At 38.3% G+C, this 21,197-nt stretch overlaps 1 protein-coding gene across 2 annotated transcripts in view; it reads right to left on the bottom strand.

Moving 5' to 3' along the window:
- Positions 1–7,182: 7,182 nt before the first annotated feature.
- LOC135198693 (U4/U6 small nuclear ribonucleoprotein Prp3-like) overlaps positions 7,183–21,197 on the bottom strand; it is a 92,169-nt gene continuing 78,154 nt past the window's right edge. For both annotated transcript variants that reach the window (XM_064226528.1, XM_064226527.1), the window contains exons 6-12: positions 13,007–13,195; positions 12,117–12,280; positions 10,972–11,200; positions 9,942–10,156; positions 9,358–9,504; positions 8,945–9,059; positions 7,183–8,045 (exon numbers count right to left, since the gene is read on the bottom strand). In XM_064226528.1, the coding sequence (XP_064082598.1) occupies positions 7,920–8,045; positions 8,945–9,059; positions 9,358–9,504; positions 9,942–10,156; positions 10,972–11,200; positions 12,117–12,280; positions 13,007–13,195 (1,185 nt within the window). In that variant the 3' untranslated portion in view covers positions 7,183–7,919. The remainder of the gene's footprint in view (positions 8,046–8,944; positions 9,060–9,357; positions 9,505–9,941; positions 10,157–10,971; positions 11,201–12,116; positions 12,281–13,006; positions 13,196–21,197) is intronic.

Here is a 21,197-nt window from a genome sequence, read left to right as displayed (position 1 = left end):
AATGCTTTTTTTGAGTTTACGTTGATGTATTGGGGAATCTAATTTGATTTTGAAAAGTAAATCGAGAATTATTTTTTTTCCTTCCTGTCTGCATTCACGGCTTTCATTGATGATGGTTGGAGATGGGGGAGTGGCGGGTGGGGGGTATCCTTCACACCTTTCTCCGAAATGTCGGGTATAGGTTACAGGTGCACAAAGGACACCCGCCCCCCAGGTGAAATGTCTTTAATGAGAATTGTCATGAATATCGGGTGAGTAAGCTTCCTGAGTTAGGGAAATTGTTGACATGCAATCTCCTCTTCGGGAATTTACTGGAAGTTGCATGCAGTGGGTGGGTTGTTTATAACAAGTATTAATGAAATTGTTTTTATTTTCGTAATTGCGAGGTTTTTCATGAATGAAAATAGCTTGGATTGGAAAATGTGGCAATGTCGTATAATATGAGGATTTCTGTCAAAGTAGGCCTAATTAATATGGATCCTAGTTTGATTTGAAAATTTTGCCGTACAGGTATAGACTCAGAGGTGGAATTAAATTTAGATGTGAACAATTTCCGTCTCCCACTTTCTTCCGCCATTGACTTTCAGCTGAAATTTGGAATTTGTGGACATAATGGACACACACATTAGGCAGAAACGAGCTAACTTTATATTTCCCACAGGCCAATGTCGAATTGAAAATGCAGTGGACAGATGTCTAGGACTAGGAACTATTGGGCAAGAACTTTGACGGCGCAGACGAGGTTTGAAAAAGGGAACGAGGTGAGTAGGCTTTCCTTAGACTTTTCCTCTCCCTCCCCACTTCAGTGAGTAGCTTATTTCTTCTAAGTTCCAAGAAGAGATGGCGGTCAAGGTTGAAATCTTGGAACTTGTTCGAATCGGTTTGATCACTACCGAATGTAATTTTCCATTATCAATACGTCTGTAGTACCCAATGCTCTTAATGTGTATATGTATGTGCGCATGTGTATACATTCATGTGTGTTTGTGTATGATATAATCCGAAGGACATCCGTTGGAGGCGCCCGCGTGAAGTCCACTCCAACGGACGTCCGCACAGCGGAACCAACACGCCAAGTAAATGTCATTGCCTTGGTGAATTGTTTTTCTTTCAAGTTCACGATCTGTCCACTTCCGTGTTTTTATTTAGATCTGTGTGACTCGTCCAAAGACCGCTGCTTGGATAAGCGAGAGACTCTTCATCAATAAAATAGAAGAGGTTCCGCGGTATCGTATAATATAGCTCTGGCTTCCATGTCAACTTGTTTTCATCAGTGAAAAATGTGACCGTATACGTTTAGTTCCAACTTCTGGTGGCCGTTTGTATTGTAGGTTGTTCCGGATCCGGAACTAGTGTCGTCAGTTAGTTTAATGTCTGCTTGCTTACGGTCGGATGTGCGGTATATATACATAGACAATGTCAAAGATTATGGTTACAGTTAAGGGTAATAGTCTGGACGGTGGTTAATAACTTCATTGCTAGTGCAGTTTATTAAGAGGAAGACGTCTTGGCGGTCGTGTCTATATTCTTCTTTCTCTCAATCGAGGCATTCAGTCTTCTTTAGTTTTTATCATAGGAAAGGTTATAGAATAAGACAGAAATATTACGATATTGCAGGATGTAATCGTTCTGTGTTGATTTTTGCATAACCGTGTACCTATAGGCCTAGGGTGTTGTTCTCACGTACTCATATGTCATTCCCCAATTTGCTATCCATATATATAAAAAATTATTATTATTATTATTATTATTATTATTATTATTATTATTATTCTAAGCTCTTTGAAGAAATAAGAGCTTGGCGGAGAGTGAAATCTTGGGGGCGTTCGTCATGGTGAAAAATTTATTTAAAAGTTCAAGATCGTTTCATTCATGCATTGATAAAACTTCGGATCACCTTATGAGAATGTACGATTTTACTCATTATTATTTTCCATTTTGTCCCACTGATATTTAAAATTCCTTGAGGGATTAAAAAACATTTTTACGAGCCTTTTATGTGTAGTACTGGGATGACCGTATTTTTTTTTTTTTTTTTTTACTTTGTAAATTTTTTTTAGTTTATAAGTTTGTAATAGGTTACTTATAAAAAGCCCCCCTTCTCCGGCCCCCAACTCATGGACGACAAGTGAGCCTTCAGGATAAAGGAAAAAGTATTAAGGGAACTTAACTGATTCTTTAATCTCTTCTTAATTCGAGGCATGTTTTACTTTATACTCTCCGGTTTTTCTTCTTTCTTTAATATAAGTGTGAATGTGCTACGCTTTCATAAAAGGATGCCGATGACTAAGCGTATATCAGTTATTTTTGTTCCTATTTCTGGGGGGTTAAAGGTCGCTCCCGCGCGTTTTAATAATAGCATAGTATATAGTTCCCTCTTCCGCGTCGGCATTAGCGCAATACTGTATGGCAACCCTGGCCCATACGAAAAGCCTTCCTTTTGATGCGAAGGTCATCGGAAGTCGACACAGATATTTTAGGTAGCTTTTGTTTTATCACTGTGATGCAGAATTGACACACACGAGGTTAGTGATTCTTTCAAATTCTTGGACTGACGACGGTTTGCGAAATTAGTGCGGCGTTGAGGGAGGGGAGGCATTGCAGTGACGTCACCCATGACGTAATCATGGGTGATTGGGCTTGGTTGAATGAGGAGTTTGTTTTCCCACATTCAGTTAATTTTTTTTTTTTTTTTTTTTTTTTTTGGGGGGGGGTGGGAGGTTTGTTTTATGCTCATAGTTTGTATTGTATTTTGACCTCGCCCCAAGGTGTTCGTCGCGTAGAGAAGGGATTAGCAGTATCTTTTCCTACTATGTTTTTTTATGTGATACCAGATTGGCGCCAAATACTTTTTGTGGTTTGAGGGGGATCTAAGCTGCGGGTATTTAAAACGCAGTTAGGTGTTATCCGTTCAACAAAAACAACCTTTTCATATAAATTAACATCTAAAATAAAAGCAGGAGTTATTTTCCATTCTGAAAAACAACTTGGCTTTCATATCTATAACGTTCAATTTGTGGAGAATATACGTATGCATCACCACATTTCACTACGTGTTCTATTCGCTTTCTTACACGTTGCAATTGTCAATGGAATTGTCTGTCTATTTGTATGGTGTGTTTACGTTGAATAGAATGGAATTGTTTGATGCTACTCTTGTTCTTCATCTCCGACCTTTCGTTCATTTCAAATCGTTTTTAACATGAAGGCCCAATATTCAAATTATTGCATGAAATCCCATCTTGGCCGGGAGTAAGTTACACCAGAGACTGTTAGTATACACTTTATAATGTCTCAAGTTACAGGGTTGAGTATAGTTTCAATAATTGTACCTTTAATTTCCTTTCACCAGTTTCATCAGCATAGTAGCTATTTTTGGGGAGGGGGAGGAAAGGGGAGGGTGTTTATTTTACCAGTACAACGTCTGTCTTCAGCCTGACTACTTATAAAAAAAAAAAAAAAAAAAAAAAGCAATATTGTCTCCTAAAAGAATGTAGGCCTACCACTATACCTATGCCTTTGGCAAAATATGAAAATCTAGACTTTAGTAAATATATACATATCAGGTAGAAACAGTAATGACTCACGCTAGAATGTCCTTACCAGTATGACCATGTATGTGTACCTGTAACACGATTAATTGATTTAGTTAATGAGCCCGAGGTCGCCATTATGCCAGTCACCGGCGGGTAGCGAGATGAAGGCAAAGGTTGATGGGTCTCTGAAGAGTTCTCGTCACGTCATCATAAACTCATTATAGAGCTCAGCTCATTCATTATATATACTGCTAATGTTAGTCAGTTACTATTGTAACATGATACTGCAAGAACTATTACTGTTGTAACTGAAATTTTTTTTTATTAGGAATTGGAATTTTTTTTAGGAATTGGAATATAGAACTCAGGAGGCCAAAGGCCCAGCGTTGGGACCTTTGAGGTCATTCAGCTCTGAAAGAGAAATTGACAGTAAGAAGGTTTGAAAGGCGTAATAGGAGAAAAACCTTCCATTTGCAATGAAACAATTAAAAATTGTTGGAGAGGGTGGAAAGTCAAATGGAGGAAAGGGAATATGAATGGAGTTACAGTAAAATGAAAGAAGAGGTTGCAGATAGGGCCAAAGGGATGCTGCCAAGAACCTTGAGTAATGCCTACAGTACGTCATGTGAGATGCACCGAGAGCTCTAGCTGACATGGATCTCTTTTTGTAGTTTATCGGCTTTATCTTTTTTTTTTATTCACTTCACAATTTATTCTGCATGGTGCTTTTTTTTATTTTTTTTTTATGTTGCATGGAACCAGTGGTTGGTTATTCAGCAACAGACCAACGGCTTTACGTGACTTCCGAACCACGCCGAGAGTGAACTTCTGTTACCAGAAATACACATCTCTCACAACTCAATGGAATGCCTGAAAATCGAACTCGTGGCAGGTCAAGACAATACCGATCACGCCACTGAGGCATTCACAGTTTATTCTTAAGTACTTCTCTGTTCGTACTGGGCAGCTTGCCCTAGATAAGCTATTTTACTAGCAGTTACTATTTAATAAGAGAAAAAAAAAGTGTTACAAGCATTCTACCATTATAACTAGCTAGTTATTGTAAAGATTATCAAGACTTATTATTTTATGAATTTTTGTAATTTTGTTATTGCCATTATTTTATGACTTTTTTTTTTTAAACATTATTGCCATTTCAATAATACTATTAGTTGAGCAGTGCTAGTTGTGGTCATTCCCTTGCCAACTAATGTCAAGTCTGATGGCATAATCATCTGTAGCAGTCGGGATAGGCCTGGCAACCTCATTCTCCAAGTTCCAAAGCTTAGAAACATCCAAGAAATCTAAGGAGTCTGGTGTAGGTGGCATCAGAACTTACATATAAAAAACAATTGTTTGGAAAATCAGTAACTGCTGCATATAGGCCTTGCAAGATTCCAACATACATACAGTTTCCTCCCGTATTCACAGATTTCTCTCTGAACCCTATCTACCCACTATTTGCGGGGAATCGCCTATTCACTGGATTTTCCGGCAAAAATCACCACCAATTAGAGTATTTTGATGTTATTTTCATGACTAAATGCATTTTTATGGTACACAAATGATTTACTAATTTTCAAATATTAATACTGATTAATACCGTATTAGTAAGTTTAATAAGATTAAATGATATCACATAGTAAAAATCATAATTCTCTCTATCTCTCTCTCCTACAGAGATGTATAGTTTTTTTGTATGATAATAATTGATTTCATATTTTCAAATATTAATATTAATGTATACAGCAATAACATCAATTCATTAAAGAAAATACTAAAATGAATTAGTAAGATATTAGTTTATAAATTTGAAAAATTATCTAAGAATGAAGGAAATCCCAGTCTTCTCTCTCAAACTCCAGGTACTAAAACTGTCAAACATATCAAGTAATGGGACGGAGGGGGAGTAGCAGTTGTGTTGTTGCCACCAAGTGTTCATGAAATTTCTCTCTCTCTCTCTCTGTCTGTCTCTCTCATAATAATAATATAACTGTAATTACAAAATTCATATGTGATAGTATTTTAAAGAAATACAATAATCTATCCATTTCACTCTTTTAATTAAGGATAACTCCTCTCTCTCTCTCTCTCTTGCCACACAGGATATGTTTCCATTTCACTTACGTAAGGATAACTCCCCTCTCTTACTGTGATAAGGGAATTTTTAAGGTAGATGCATGTGTTTATCAATATTTTCAAATAATAATAATAATAATAATAATAATAATAATAATAATATAACTAACTTCAATTGAAAATTCTTCCCTTCGTCTTTTTCTGTATCAATTTCCCTACCTTCTCGTAACTCCAGTGACTCTCGGAGCTGGGAAACAGTGCCATACAATGGTCAACGTATTTAATGCTTTTTATGTAATCTCTCTCTCTCTCTCTCTTACTGAGGAGATTCTTTTTATGGTACATGCATGTAATAAGTTTATTATTAATATTTTCCAATAATAATACTATAAATGTAATTACAAAATTCATATGTGAGTATTTTAAATACAATAATCTTTCCATATCACTCTAAAAATACTGTAAGGACAACTCTCTCTCTTTTGGCTGCAAGTGTTAGAAGTATGTATGTATGTACGTATATACCTTTGAGGGTACTAATGTTTAGGATTAATTTGAAATTATATTGATACAGTCTCTAAGATTAATGCATTAATATGATGAGGTAAATTTGATGTAGAATGTTAAATAAGGTTTACATTTGGTGTTTCTGTTTCTTCCTTCTCTCTCTCTCTCAGCAAAAGAACTGATATACAGCCATATTGTTCAGTCCTCTCTTTCTCCTTCTCTAAAATAGATATGTGTATTTATGGGAGGGGAAATACACATATCTATATATATGTACGTATATACCTTTGAGGGTACTAATGTTTAGGATTAATTTGAAATTATATTGATACAGTCTCTAAGATTAATGCATTAATATGATGAGGTAAATTTGATGTAGAATGTTAAATAAGGTTTACATTTGGTGTTTCTGTTTCTTCCTTCTCTCTCTCTCTCAGCAAAAGAACTGATATACAGCCATATTGTTCAGTCCTCTCTTTCTCCTTCTCTAAAATAGATATGTGTATTTATGGGAGGGGAAATAAGTGTTGCCTATAGAAGTTCCTTTCAATCAATTGATATCGGAAGGAGTTATTCTCTCTCTCTCTCTGTTATAGGCTGTTTATATACATATTTCTAAATGTTTGAGATGACTTTGGAATGATATTAATAATACCAATTCAATGGTATCTTTGATGTAGGGTGATACTTTAAGTATACATTTGGTATTTGAACTTTCAAGATAGGCAGATATGGTCATTTTTAGAGGATTTCTAACTATTCGCGGGTTTGCGCTATTTGCAGGGGTCCCTGGTACACATCCCCCGCGAATACGGGGAACACTGTACTGCATATAGACCTAGTAATAACTTGCAAGATTCCAGCTAAGCAGTGCAGGAACAGGTAAACAGCAAAGCACTGCCAAGTTTAGTATGAATTATTGCTATGAAATAGCTTACCCAAACAACAATCTATTTTACCAACGGTTGGCCAGTGTCAGATGTCATAGCAGAATTTTAAATGCTTTGACAAGTAGACACGAATTCGTGTTTTATGTGATTCCGCCCAATTAAAACGCTTCAATTTCTTGCCACTGTATATTCACAAAAACAAAAAAGGAGAGTTTACATTCCCTCATTACATCTGATGTGTCTTTGTTTCCGATGAATCATATTGCAACATTTTCTATGACAGTAATGTGAAGCTTTGTACCACTAACACTTTCATGTTTAAAGTACAAAATAAAATAAAATGAAGATGAACAGGGAAGAATTCTTTTTTTTTTTTTTTTTTTTTTTTTTTTTACATAAGACTTACGGTAAATACATCTAAAAAATAAAAAATATGTACAGTATATATCTGTTAACTATATCATTTCCATTTGTATACTAAATAGAAACATACTGTATTAGCAAATCTATCAAACAATATCTATTTACAAACAATTTTGGCAAATAATGCAAAATTCTGGTATAAAATGAATTCACTCGACCATTTGAACGGCTAAATTTCAAATGCTGAAATAATTTTTCCTTTATGTTGATAGTGGAAAGTATCTACAAGGCAGAGAACTACTTGAACCAATTGTTTCTATACTCAAAAGCATGCACAGGTGTTGCCATTGGATATATATGTATCACAATTAATCTCATATGGATATAAAAAAGTAAGGAAATTGATCCAAATATAGAAAACTGTTCAATCTCCTCCAACCACAAAGCATTTCCATAGTATACCTGTACTGTGTTAGCAAGGAGAGCTTGCAAGCCAAGAATCTTTTCGCAATTTGTTATATATAAACTACGTTTTATTACAACTTCAAATTCCTTCGTCCGTCTCTTCTAGAATTTTCTTCCCGTATGCTACATCCCAGTAGTGCTCGACGCCGTGCTTTTTGAAGTGGTCCCGGGCAAAATTTTCAGTTGGACAAGCCTTGAACTGCATCTGTGGAAACAGGAGATAACATGACTAGGAAAAATTTGCATTTAAAGCATTGAATCAACAGAATACAGATGCTCCTTCACTTACAAACTTTCAGATATGAACAACCATGTTTGTAAATTAAAACTATACTTTCCTGGATTATTATCATCATTTGCTTAATGTATTTAATAAATTAAGTTTCATATATCATTCGTATTAATCAAATACTCTATAAAATGAAATACAGTGCTAATATTGTACTTTAGTATGAAAAAACATGAATAATACTGTACATTTTAACTCTGATTATCTCAGGCCGTACTTCCAAACAAATCAAGATACCAACAGCTGTTCAGAGCATAACTCATTTATAAGTGGTAAGTGGAGGAGTGTCTATCTTGAAAATTATTCTGATGCATACTACTATACAATATACAAAATCTTTCAAGATATTTGAACTGGGGGATTTGGATGATAAAATTTTTATATATACTATTATCAACAATAAACACAATTAGCTCAGCTACTAACATGATCTTTAATAATGAAACTACAGAAATATTTTCTAAAACAGCTGATACATGAGAAGTGCTGGTTATTCATGATTATGAATTACAACTGAAAAATAAAAAGTTTGCCATAAAACTTAATAATGACCGATAGTAGGGCCTCTAAAGATATAAAATTATGATGATTCACAGTTTATTTAATAGTATGTCAACTGGAATAGTATCTAAATCGTCTAGAAATGCACAAAACTTAAATATGTAGCATTACAATAAAATGGTAATAAAACAAAAGAAGGAAAGTGGTACCTGTCACCCCACATGAAGTAACAACTAAAACTGCACTGCTTGAATGAAAAGTTAGAGGAAGAATGCAAAATTTACAGCAAACACCAAAAATTCCATAATCTTTACCTCGCCAAAACTTCTCTCCGAAGTTTTGCCTTCCCATATCAACTGACATTTGGATTCTAAATCTGCATCTTTCGAACGGCTCTCTTCAGCCCATTTAATACGTTCCATCATTAACCTGGAAATAAAACGGTGTAACATCAAGGTTAATATTAAAATTGATTACGCACATGATGACTGATAATATAACGGTCCCTTACGTCAAGCAATAGTAAGTTATGTTCTAACTATGGAAGAGCATCATCATATTTTTATTTCCCTATGATCTGAGGAATCACTTTTAGAATAAAAAAGATTAAGCATATCCACTCAATACATTATTAGCTAATGTTACAATAGTGCAAAAATATAAAAATAGTGTTGACCACAAATAAGGAGAAGCATAACATACAATTAACAAATAAGTGAGACCATACCTCTTATATTTTTTCTGCTGTTTGGGTCCTCCTTCAACAACAACAACATTGATATCTTTGAAGAGGACGACTGTGCCAGTCATGTATAGTTGCTTTGCATTAGTTTCTACCTTAAATTTGTGTGAGCCATTCGAGAAATCAGTAACTCTGTGAAGAAATACATGCATTATTGTTTAGACATTGTCAATGTTACAAACTGTCTTCTCTACAATATTTTACAAAGTTTCAAGGTTTTTTGTAAATGCTAATCTTAGAATTTGAACAATACTCTTTACCCCTGATTATGTGAAGGCTATGTACACATTAATATAATCAGTGGTCTAAAGAACTACTGAATTCATGAATCAAGTTTTATAAGCTTTCTCTCTGACTATTTCATTGCAAATTTTAAATTTTTAGACATAAAGATCCATGTAATAATTGGGATAGAGGAATTATATTATGTTAGGATACATGTTAGGGTAGATTAAGTGTACATATTTATTCACAATCATAGCTTTCAGATTATGTCTTCAGATTCAATTTCCCACCACCTAGAAAGACAGAACTTGTAAAATGTAGGCCAATCTAATGGCAGAACTCACTTGTAGACTGAAACTTGAACACCTGTAGATGTATCTTCCCTTATTTTCCTAACCTTCTTCTCTCTTCGCTGGTCTGGTGTGAGTTTACGAGCAGCATTGGCATCTTGATGAGCTTTCAGTCTCTTTGCCATTTGCTCTCTCACGTGTTTCTCCATTTTGGTGGGGTCAAGGACAGCTTCATTCCCTAACACACGCATAAGATTGGCCATGCGTACCTGCCAAAGAAAATAATGCATTTGGCAATACTCTTTACAATGCATATTGGACAAAATATGTGAATGAGCCTCTACACTCGCTAATGCTGAATCAATTTTTGCTTACAGCAAATCAAAAAAAGATTGCGACACGCAATCTGAGGATCTTTTGTGTAATGCAATAATTTGCATCTCAGAAAGTAAAGAAATGATTGCTTGATAAGCAGTAAGTTATTTGTTTCCAAAACCTGAAAGAAGCTCCCTTCACTGGGGCAGCCTTTTTTTCACAATGGAAAATGAGATGGGTTTTTTAAATTGATGTTATTTACTGGACCTTCCTATCAAAAGGTCCTTGTTTACACTATAGATGATTATTATCAAAAAGTAGTTTAACAAGATTGCTGAAATGAAATGCTAACCACTATGAACAAACACCTTAAGCATCTCAATATTAAAAAATATACATTTTATCTTTTCTATGTTCTTTGCATATTACTTGTTTTAAGCAGTTACATGAGATTTTGGCTTTTTTTTTTTTTTTTTTTTTAAATGCAGTTTTGTTTAAGTTCAAATGATTGTCAGGAACATCAATCATACAACGGACAGAGGCTATTTATTTTCTTTAGCATTAAAACTCCATAAAAAATTCAAACTTTGGCACAATTTAAATCTGTACTATCTTGTTTAAAAATACTTGCAACTGTAAACAAGGGAAGATATCCTTGCTTCTCTTAATACTAATAACCTCACAAAAACTATAGAGAGAAGTACAGTCATAACACAATACTGTACATACTTATAAAAATGCTTGTTAAAAAAAAAATACTTTTGATCACCTTAGGCTCAGGAGGTGGTTCCAGACCTAAACGTATCTTCTCCTGCTTCTCCTTCCAGGCCTCTCTCCTATTCATGCGGCGTAATTTTTTACGTTCCTTTTTTGTAAGATACACCTGAAGCGTAACCGGCTTTGATGGGTCTGAAGGACATCTCATTTCAAGCGGATGTTCTATGAAACTTGTTATGAAGTCTTCCTTCACTGGAACTGGGCTACCTTCCTCAGGATACCTACAATATGATAAAGGATGTATCCTATGAAACAAAGGAACCATCTTGGATGCTGTAAGGCAGGATTACACAGAGGTTCTGTATACGAGGGGGCAGACCCCGGTAGTTACATCTGAGGACTTGAAATGATACAATCAGTAAATGAATATAGATAATATTAGTTTGGGATATATAAAACTACCCTAAGGCCTGGAAATTACCATTCACTTAGTATAATTCAATGTACATTCATAAGCATCAACTAACCATGCAGTAGTAACACCAGACTACACATTTTACTTAATATGACAAATTTTTAATTGTATATTTCATAGCTAACAAACCTATGGTGTTAACGAGATGATCAATCTCCTAGCGCTAGCTGGAAACCAGTAAAAAACATACTACATTGTAGCACTTCCTTCAAACTCTGAAAACACATCAATTTACCGGTAGGTAATTTTCATGTACGTACAAGGCCTCTTCTATCATAACTGTTCTCTGAGACCATGACCAAAATGTAAAAGGGCAATGGATCATAATGAGTGCAACTGAAGCCCACTTCTCTGTTTGTGCTCTTTTTCAAATCTAGTATTGGATTCATCAATGCTAGAAGTCTGCCCTGGCTTCAAAATGAAGGTCTCAAGAAATGTCAATTAACCATTTATGAGAAGGAATATGTTGGCAATGATTAAACACAGACACAGTCTTGATTGCTTTCTACGACATTTCATTTCTTCGAAGGTTGACATGTGGAGGAATAGTGTTAATTTTAACATTAAACTTGCTGCACACGGTTGTTACACAACACTGTATTGTGCGTTTCAAAGTTAATAGTTTTTAGATAGTACTTATGATTCCCTGAAGAAATGGATGACTACATTACCTACTGCTACAGCAGTATGTTAAATCAAAGAATAATGTAACCAAGACTTACTTATTTCCATCAAGGATAACAGAGTCCCACCATTCCACTTCAGGTGCATCATCAACTGTACTCTTCAGTTCCCTCTGCTCAAGTTGTGCTAGTTTGGCAGCTGATGATATGCCTGTTTTCTTGGCAATTTGAGAGATCTCTCCCTGCAGTTTTTCTAATCTGGACTGAAATGATAGATGATGCAAGGTATGATAATCTTGTGAGTAACAATATGAACTCTGTTGCTATTTGTAGTCTTAATTTGGATACTAAAATAAAAAATAACCAGGCCTATGTTACAGTACTGAAATATAGCAGGCAGAGGTATGGAGTGGAAGACAAAACGTGTGTAAAGAAGGTAAAAATCAATGATGGTTAGATGGAAAAAGACTAAGAATGGCAGATGAAAAGTAAAAGGTTAACAATGGTTTTCCTATATAGAGTAGTGTCTTGATCATGGACTTTATCTCTTCCTTATTATCTTTTTTTATCATCATTACTACTACAGTACTGTTAACATCCCTTTTTTGGGTTAAACATTTAAAAGAAACTGCATTTGATCAACATCACATGTCACCACAACCAGTCAGGTTTTGACATCAACTTGATGTGAAAACTTAGTAGTGTTACTTCTCACTGACTACCATCGAAGATGCAAATTTTGATTTTTAAATTTTAGTTTGTCAGTCCTGCTGTATTAGTTAAAATGCTATACAAAATGAGTTTCTGTTTGGTACTAATAGCTACCTATTTAAGACCAAAGGCATACAAAAACGTATCAAAATTATACTACGTGACAATATCTACAAACTTAATAAAATTCTGCTAATCCTGAGGAATCGACTACAATTACTTGTATGGGGCTAACAAAAATATGCACTTAAATACGTAATTCCTTATGAAATACTTACTTTGGCTCTTTCCCTTTGAGCTAACTGGATAAATTTACCGGGGTCATGAAATCTGAAAGGCCGCTTTGACCTCAGTGAAGCCCGACTAGTAACCCGGGGGTCGAAAAAAGTACTTTCTACTGTATCTTCCAGAGGTCTCTCCTGCAACTGCTGCTTGAATTCTTCACGCTTCTTTGCCCTGATGTTAGCCTGAAATATAGCACTGTATTAAAGCTCCCAAAATTTCAAAGGTGTTAAGTAGAACAAGGAAAAAATTGGATGTATTTGGCAGATGAAAGCATTATTTCTTCCCCTTTGGGGCCATTATAAATTGCATCAAAGCCAGTAAAAAATGGTTTGCACTATTATTATTATTACTATTCAAAAAATGAACCCTATTCACATGGAACAAGCCCACCACAGAGGCCATTAATTTGAAATTAAAACTTCCAAAGAACACGGTGTTCATTTGAAAGAAGTAAAAGAGGGTAATGGTAAATACAGAAAGTTATTTGGCAACCAAATAAAATGAAGTTTTTATGTTAAAATGATATTGTAATGATACAATTAAGTTTGTTCATACTTACCTGGCAGATATATATATAGCTGTATTTTTCCGAATCCGACAGAAATAAACACATTACAACACACGCAGTGGGAGTCAGGTGGTTAGTACCCATTCCCGCCGCTGGGAGGCGGGTATCAGGAATCATTCCCATTTTCTATTCATAATTTTTATTTCCACTGTCTCCTGAGGGGAGGTGGGTGGGTACTTGATTATATATATCTGCCAGGTAAGTATGAACAAACTTAATTGTATCATTACAATATCATTTTGTTCATGAAACTTACCTGTCAGATATATATATAGCTGAATCCCACCTTTGGTGGTGGGAGTAGACAGAATAGAAGATTTTAGGAAACATATATATGCAGATAATTGATATCTTGATTCCTTACCTGTTAGCATAGCTGACTTCGTGGTTACTGCCGCGTAAGTCTGCTTGTGCTACTAGAGTTGCCAGCGAGGTAGAGACCTATATAGCTGGTGCACTCCAGATGATCTGTCAACAGGGGCGAGACCACGACGTGACTAGACCATATTGACCATACCATGAGGGCTAAGAAGTAAAATAAATATATATATAAAAATATATATCACCACCTGACCCACCTAGCCAAAGTTAAGGTGTGTTAACTAAGGCTTAAGAGTTAAGAAGTCACCGTTGTCGGCGACTCAACTACTAAATTAAGAGCTCTTCCTAACCATTTTCTACAGGATAGGATGAGTGGTACTTCTTGCCCCCAAGATTGTGTCTGCAGACACGTATGGCCCAAGCGAGCAGCAGATCTCATATGCCATCTTCACATCTCGCAGGGAGTGTGAATTGAACACAGAGTTGCTTCGCTAAAACATGGTACTCAGGATGTTGCTGAGTGCCATGCTCTGTTGAAATGCTTCCGAGGCCGCGCCCTCACCTCGTGAGCATTCAAATCAAAAGATTTCAAATCTTTGTGCAAACACAAAGAAGGAGCTTTTTTGAAAGACCTCCTTAACAATAAAGCCAGGGTGTTCTTCGATATGGGCAAGTCTGGTCTTTTCGGAACACTGCAGATTGTCCGTACGACTTCGACTTTCTTGAGTTTTATGTAGATAAAACTTGAGAGACCTGACAGGGCACAGGACTCTCTCTGGCTCCTGCCCACTAACTTGTGCCATCCTTGCTTCCAAGCTCCTGGCCCAAGGACAAAACGGGTTTCCATTCTTAGGCCATAACGAAAAGCTTAGAGAGCACACCGCCTTGTGTTCTCTAAAGCCAAAACTTGTGACGATGGCTTAAAATCTCACTAACCCTCTTTGTCGTATCTAGGGTGGTTAGAAAAATGCCTTCCTGATCACATGCAAGAAGGTAACAGGTAGGAGATGTTCGAATGCTTTGACATCAAGAACTTCAGACTATGTCTAAGTTCCATATTGAAAGCTTCGATCTGGACATGCACAGTCAGTCCGTCTGTACTAACGTCAGGTGACCGACCAGTTGACCAGTCAGACGAATCAAGGACAGCAAGGCTGTACCCTGAAGATCATAAGGCACTATTCTTCGCTGAAGGATGAGTGTTTGGACTGCCTGGGCGATTCAAGCTAAGCAAACCTTGGGGGGTGTATCAACGCAACCCAACGTCGTTAGCGAATCAACTCCTGAGCCACTCCTGACTCGAGCTTCTGGGGCCAGGAGAAAGGAGCGAGGAGCAAAAAGGCGATTCAGTCCCGAAGGACGAATGCCTGACAGTCCAACCTGGTCTCATGTTAAACGATCATCGGGGGTGTATAAACGCAACCGACTTCGTCAACAAGAAACTCAGGGCTACTATATGTCTCCTGATCTCGCACGAGTGTCTGACTCCGAGAAAACAGGTGAGACAAAAAGTAGATGGTGAGCGAGTTTCGAGATTTCACAGAACTCAAAGATCGTGAAGGGCTTTGTTGTTTGACAGAAGCAAATCTCTGAGCCCAAAGGCCGTCAACAACATATTTGCGTATTCTTTAATAGTTGTGACTGCCAGCTTATCCCATTCTTCAAACGGAAAGGGAAGACTGCAATCTTATGATGTCAACATCTCGATAGTCTGAACGTAGTCAGACTCAGAGCGGAGAGGTTTATAGGTACCTTTCGTGTTAAAGGAGACCGACTCTCTCGGAAAAGGTCCTTGGAAGGACGTGACCTCTGTGAATCTAGGGTCTTGAAGGCCAACATGGGGCGATTAGCGTCATTGTCGCTCCCTGTGATGATATAAATCATCTTATTACATTTCCTAAGTGATTGAAAAAGGGGAAAAGAGACTAAACATCCATCCCCGTTCAATATCATAGGATGGCGTTTAATGTTACCGCTCCCGGATCGAGAAAAAGGGAGCAGAGAAGAAGAAGCCTCTTCGTCCTCAACCTAGCGAAGAGATGAATGAAAGGACGTCCCTAAAGTCTCCACAACTCTCAACATACTTCTAAAGAAAGATTCCACTCGGAAGTCAGTAGTTGCTGCCTTCGATCGAGACGATTCGAACGGACTTTTGCAATCCTGTAACGAACCTCTAGAGGATCGTTCCATTCTACGCCTGTTGTTATAATAGGCTCTTTCTCGTAAACCCGAACCGGGACCGAGAGAAGATACTTCCTAAGATATGAGAGAGCTGTGGAAGATCAGAGTTGATATGGACCATGGTTCCAAAAACTCGTTTCGAGGACTGGAGGGACGACTGAATTGCTTCCACTTCTTTCAGATTATGATCCAGGACATCTGAAACCCTCTCCAGATGTCCGGCACCTTCTTTCTATCACCTCAAGAGATACTTAACGCACCGAGAGATGTTCAGAATCATTCCTAGATCTTTAATAAAATTTCAGTTTCCCGGTAGGAAAAAACTGTAGAGGTCTGAATTGCAGTCTATTCAGGGAAACAAACTTCTTTAGGAAGGAAATGGTCCCCAGCAAGCTCATCCATTCCCTCACACAGTATGTTTACTTCCCTAATAAGGCTGCGCTTTGCCTAAGCAAGAGAGCATATAATAGTGCAATGTTGTGGTAGACTCGTAGTCCTATACCGTGCGGTAACGAGCACCGAAAGGAGTAAGATATCTCTGTAGAACATATTAAGGCCAAACGAATGCAATGTTTATTCATTCATGTAAGAAATCCCCTCAATCTTAGGCTAAAGTCCGTGATTGTAGGGCAGAGATACAGTTCGTCAGTCAATCCCTCAGGAGAGAGAGAGACGTAACTGCCAGCACAGAGATACGGTTAGTCAGTCAATCCCGCAGGAGAGAGAGACTTAACCTACAGCGTATGACAGCGAACGAGTTGGTACTGGCTCGTTTGGACTGGAGGAGAGGAGTCAGAGGACAGTGACAGCAGCAGCTTACGATCGTCCGTCATCGTCGTCTCTTAACTTTATGCCTGGGTTGCCAGCTACCCTATTCTATGAAGAAAAAAGGTCCGTTAATTTTAGCATAAAGAGACTCTCAAGCTGGTATATTTAAGCGAAACAGAAAACGCTAAATATACAGATGCGTTTGTGTCGTCAGAACACTACCATACAACGGTAAAAGATAAATCGGAAACTCCTGGAAGGCTGCAGGGAGTAACGATTAAATGTCCTTAAAATGGACATAGACCTCTCGGTTGCCATCCGAAGAGGTAACTACAGCAAGCGTATATGACTTGAACCAACCAGAAATAAAATAACGCAAGGCAAAATATGAAATTATATCACAATAAAGTTTGTTCATACTTACCTGGCAGACATATATATAGCTGAATTCGGAAATACAGCTACATACATATCTGACAGGCAAGTTTCATGAACAAAACTTAGGAGAATCGAAGCAGTCCGCTCAAGCTTCTTATGTTATTGGACATAAGCGTTCATTGACGTAGTCTACAAGTCTATTTCTTGTACGAGTCTGCGAATGACGAATGAGAGCTCTTCCGAATCTTGTCAATAAGAGCTTATTCGCTTACGCAATATCAAGTTAATGAGATGTTTGTCAATGAGAACTAACCCATTTACGGGACAAAGAGATATTTTGTCAATGAGGGGATACCCACTTACTTGACAAAACTATAGTATATTGTCAATGGGGGAAAGTCACTGAATTGACAAAACGTAATCCAGGAAGTCGAGCATTTATTTTCCGATTCCCGTCTCAAACGAGGAAGGGGCAAGAATCCTGTTAAGAGACTGGGCTTACGTCAGGTAGAACGACGATGTTCAATTCGGCAGCGTAGTCCCGACTAGGAACTAACAAAATCTATCATCTGAAAAGCCCTTTCAGATGGGCTAAAAAGTTGGCAAAATTATCCTGGGAAGAGGAAGAAACTCTCCAACCAGCTTCCTCTCCCGTATCACAACTAATGCCTGCTAAAGCTTAAAATTTATTGGCAGTATGGCAAAGGCAGTCCTGTCTTGCGCTTTCCTGAAGAGCGTACTTTTGATGAGTGCCTTTGCAAGAATCCTACTGAACGTTGCCGAGAGTCCTGACGTGCAGGACATCGAACCTTTATAACCCGTAACTGCCTTATCGCAAAGTCTTGACTGCGGTAGTGGCAACTTAAATTTATTGGCAGAATGGCAAAGCTTGCGGTAGAGCAGACGAGAACTTCCCTTGAGCTTTCCTTAACTCCATCCACCTATGCGAAAAGCAATATTAATTGACAGAGACCTCTTGAATTCACGAAACCCGATGTCTTGCTGGGTTTCGAAGAAGAAGTTGTCTGTTCACTTTAAGCTTACTCCGAAGCACTGCCTACTTCACATTCTTTGCAGGTGAGGTAGAAGGTATCATCGAAGGTAGAGGTAAAAATTCTTTAAGCCCAAATCTGAAACAAGAGCTTGAAGAGTTCAACAGAAACGTTCAGCCAGGCGACACACCTGGCGTACGCTGGTGCACGCTCGGCGTCCACTGGAGCGCGCTCGGCGTCCATTGGAGCGCGCTCGGCGTCCACTGGCGCGCACGCTCGGCGTCCACTGGCGCGCGCTTGGCGTGCACCCGCGCGCCCCTGGCTTGGGCGTCCGCTCTCAAAAGCTTACTGCTACTATGACTTCTTTCACGTATTTCTCGGTGGAAAGACGGACACGAGTTCAGGCGACGTTCGCCTTCTTACTTCTCACTGAAACGCATAACGAGAGAGAGAGAGAGAGGCGTGAAGCGTCCTCTTCTATAAAGCTTCTATTTAGAGGGCGCGAGTCCATCCGAAAGCTCCAACCCCTGCGCGGGGAGGACGCTTCGGAGGACGAGAAGCAATCCTTCAGGATTCGTGCACGTGCACGCACTTAGGCAGTCTGGGGATTTTCATCAGAAACTGCCGAAGGCACGCCAGATCGGTGGGGGTTCCTCGTAACCCTCCTTCGGCTTTCGACATGCTCTCTCCCTCGTTCTGGGAGTCAAGCAGAGGTCCCGGCCTAGAGGCGAAACGAGGCCGATCTGACGCACCCTCCACTACACAAGGGGTATCACTGCACTTCTGCACTTCACTTTTACTCTCTAAAGCAAGCACTTTCGATTCTAAGTTACAAATCGAAGGAGTATCAGAGAAAGGGCAATTTCTCTACAGACACTGCTTAGGGCCCGAAGGCAACACTGCAGGGTTAGGAGTAACAATTACAGAAGTAGCACTTCACAGCAATGAAGGAGAGCGAGCACCTCTCGTAGACATATACATAGCCCGTAGGCCATACTACAGGGTTATGCAAAATAAAGTCTACAGGAAGGTTAGCAGGTTCACTACCCTGACTTTTGTTACTGATTAATTGCGTACATACGAATCATACGTCTTCCTTACGGAATTAGACATGTTTACTGATTAATTGCGTACATACGAATCATACGTCTTCCTTACGGAATAGACAAAGTCTCACACTCCTTACATGACAAATCTCAACAAAGAAGCAAGACCCATACCCCTCGTACATACCAAGTGCGAATCTACCGAAGCTTTCGGTAGCCACACCCTATCTTTGCAGACAACCCCGTCTGAAACTAGCCTAACTAGATTCAGATATTTTATGCAAAAATGAATCAAATTCAAATCAATTCAAGATAGCGTATGCCTAGCCACAAATCCAAGTGAATAAATCAAAAGACAATTAGGATACTTAGCGGCAATGAAGTTTCCAAAATCCTAAGACGGAGGTACTGAAAACAGGTGTTTTCAGCACCGGCGACAGAAAAATTATGAATAGAAAATGGGAATGATTCCTGATACCCGCCTCCCAGCGGCGGGAATGGGTACTAACCACCTGACTCCCACTGCGTGTGTCGTAAGTGTTTAAATTTCTGTCGGATTCGGAAAAATACAGCTATATATATATCTGACAGGTAAGTTTCATGAACAAAACAAAGTTTAATGTATACTTACCTGGCAGGTATATATATAGCTATATTCTCTGTTCCACCTGGCAGAAATTTTCAAAACTCGCGGCAAACGCTAGTAACCTATTAGTAGTTCAGGCAACCACCACCCCGTTACCGTGGCGCTAGCGCTAGGAACCGTTCCCAATTGGGCCAGATTTTCTCTGAACCCTGTCTCCTGAGGGGAGGAGGGTGGGAATTAAATTATATATACCTGCCAGGTAAGTATACATTAAACTTTGTTTTAACATAAAAACTTCATTTTAATGTATGACACTTACCTGGCAGGTATATATATAGCTGATTGACACATTTGGAGGTGGGTCAAAGACAGCAACATTATTAGAGTATAAAAATATTATTAAAATATTATTAAAACTCTAGGTTCCTTACCTGCTAAGGTAGAGGTCCTGCCTCTAAGCCTGCTTAAACCTTAGGAGCTCTCAACAAGGAAGTGTCCTGTATGTTGAAGAAGCTAAGACTGGAACTGACAACTGGACGTGACCAATGTGTTGACAGAACCGTACAGCCCTCTTATGCCACGGCATTCAAGCTAGTAATAGATCATTTACCTGAACTACACACACACCACACCAAGATAATACTAACAAGACTGATAAAAGTACAGAACACTTTTCTCAGACGACCAAAAAACACAAACACCATCACCTAATAAAATCAACTAGCTTAAAAGAAGGTTATGGGGTAGTAACTCCTTTGCCCAATACTGTACCAGAGGACACGTATGGACCTAGCGTCTGACAATTATCAAAGGTTGTCTGAATATCCCTAAGATAATGAGACGCAAATATTGAATTAGTTCTCCAATATGTGGATTCAATAATTTCTTTGAGGGCTAAATTCTTTTTAAAAGCTAATGAAGTCGCAACTGCCCTGACTTCATGAGCCTTCACTTTCAAAATACCAAAGCTCTGCTCTTGACACAACATATGAGCTTCTCTAATCAACTCTCTCATGAAGAAGGCTAGAGCCGTTCTTCGTCATGGGTCTACTGGGGTCTTTAACTGAACACCAAAGAGCATCAGAATTCCCTCTGATCTCTCTTGTTCTTTCCATATAAAAACGCAATGCTCTCACTGGGCAGAGAACTCTTTCTTGCTCGTGACCCACTAACTCAGAAAGACCCAAAACTTCAAAGGATCTTGGCCAAGGATTAGCCGGATTCTCATTCTTGGCCAAGAAACCTTCCTGGAATGAACACACTGTGTTGCCATGTCTCCATCCCACCTTCTTCGATATGGCCTGAAGCTCACTAGCTCTTTTAGCCGTTGCCAAAGCGACTAAA

This window comes from Macrobrachium nipponense, chromosome 22 (assembly GCF_015104395.2).
Source record: "Macrobrachium nipponense isolate FS-2020 chromosome 22, ASM1510439v2, whole genome shotgun sequence".
Classification (NCBI taxonomy): Eukaryota; Metazoa; Arthropoda; class Malacostraca; order Decapoda; family Palaemonidae; genus Macrobrachium; species Macrobrachium nipponense.
Note: the sequence above shows the minus strand (reverse complement) of the source record. Positions and strands in the feature narration are given on the sequence as shown.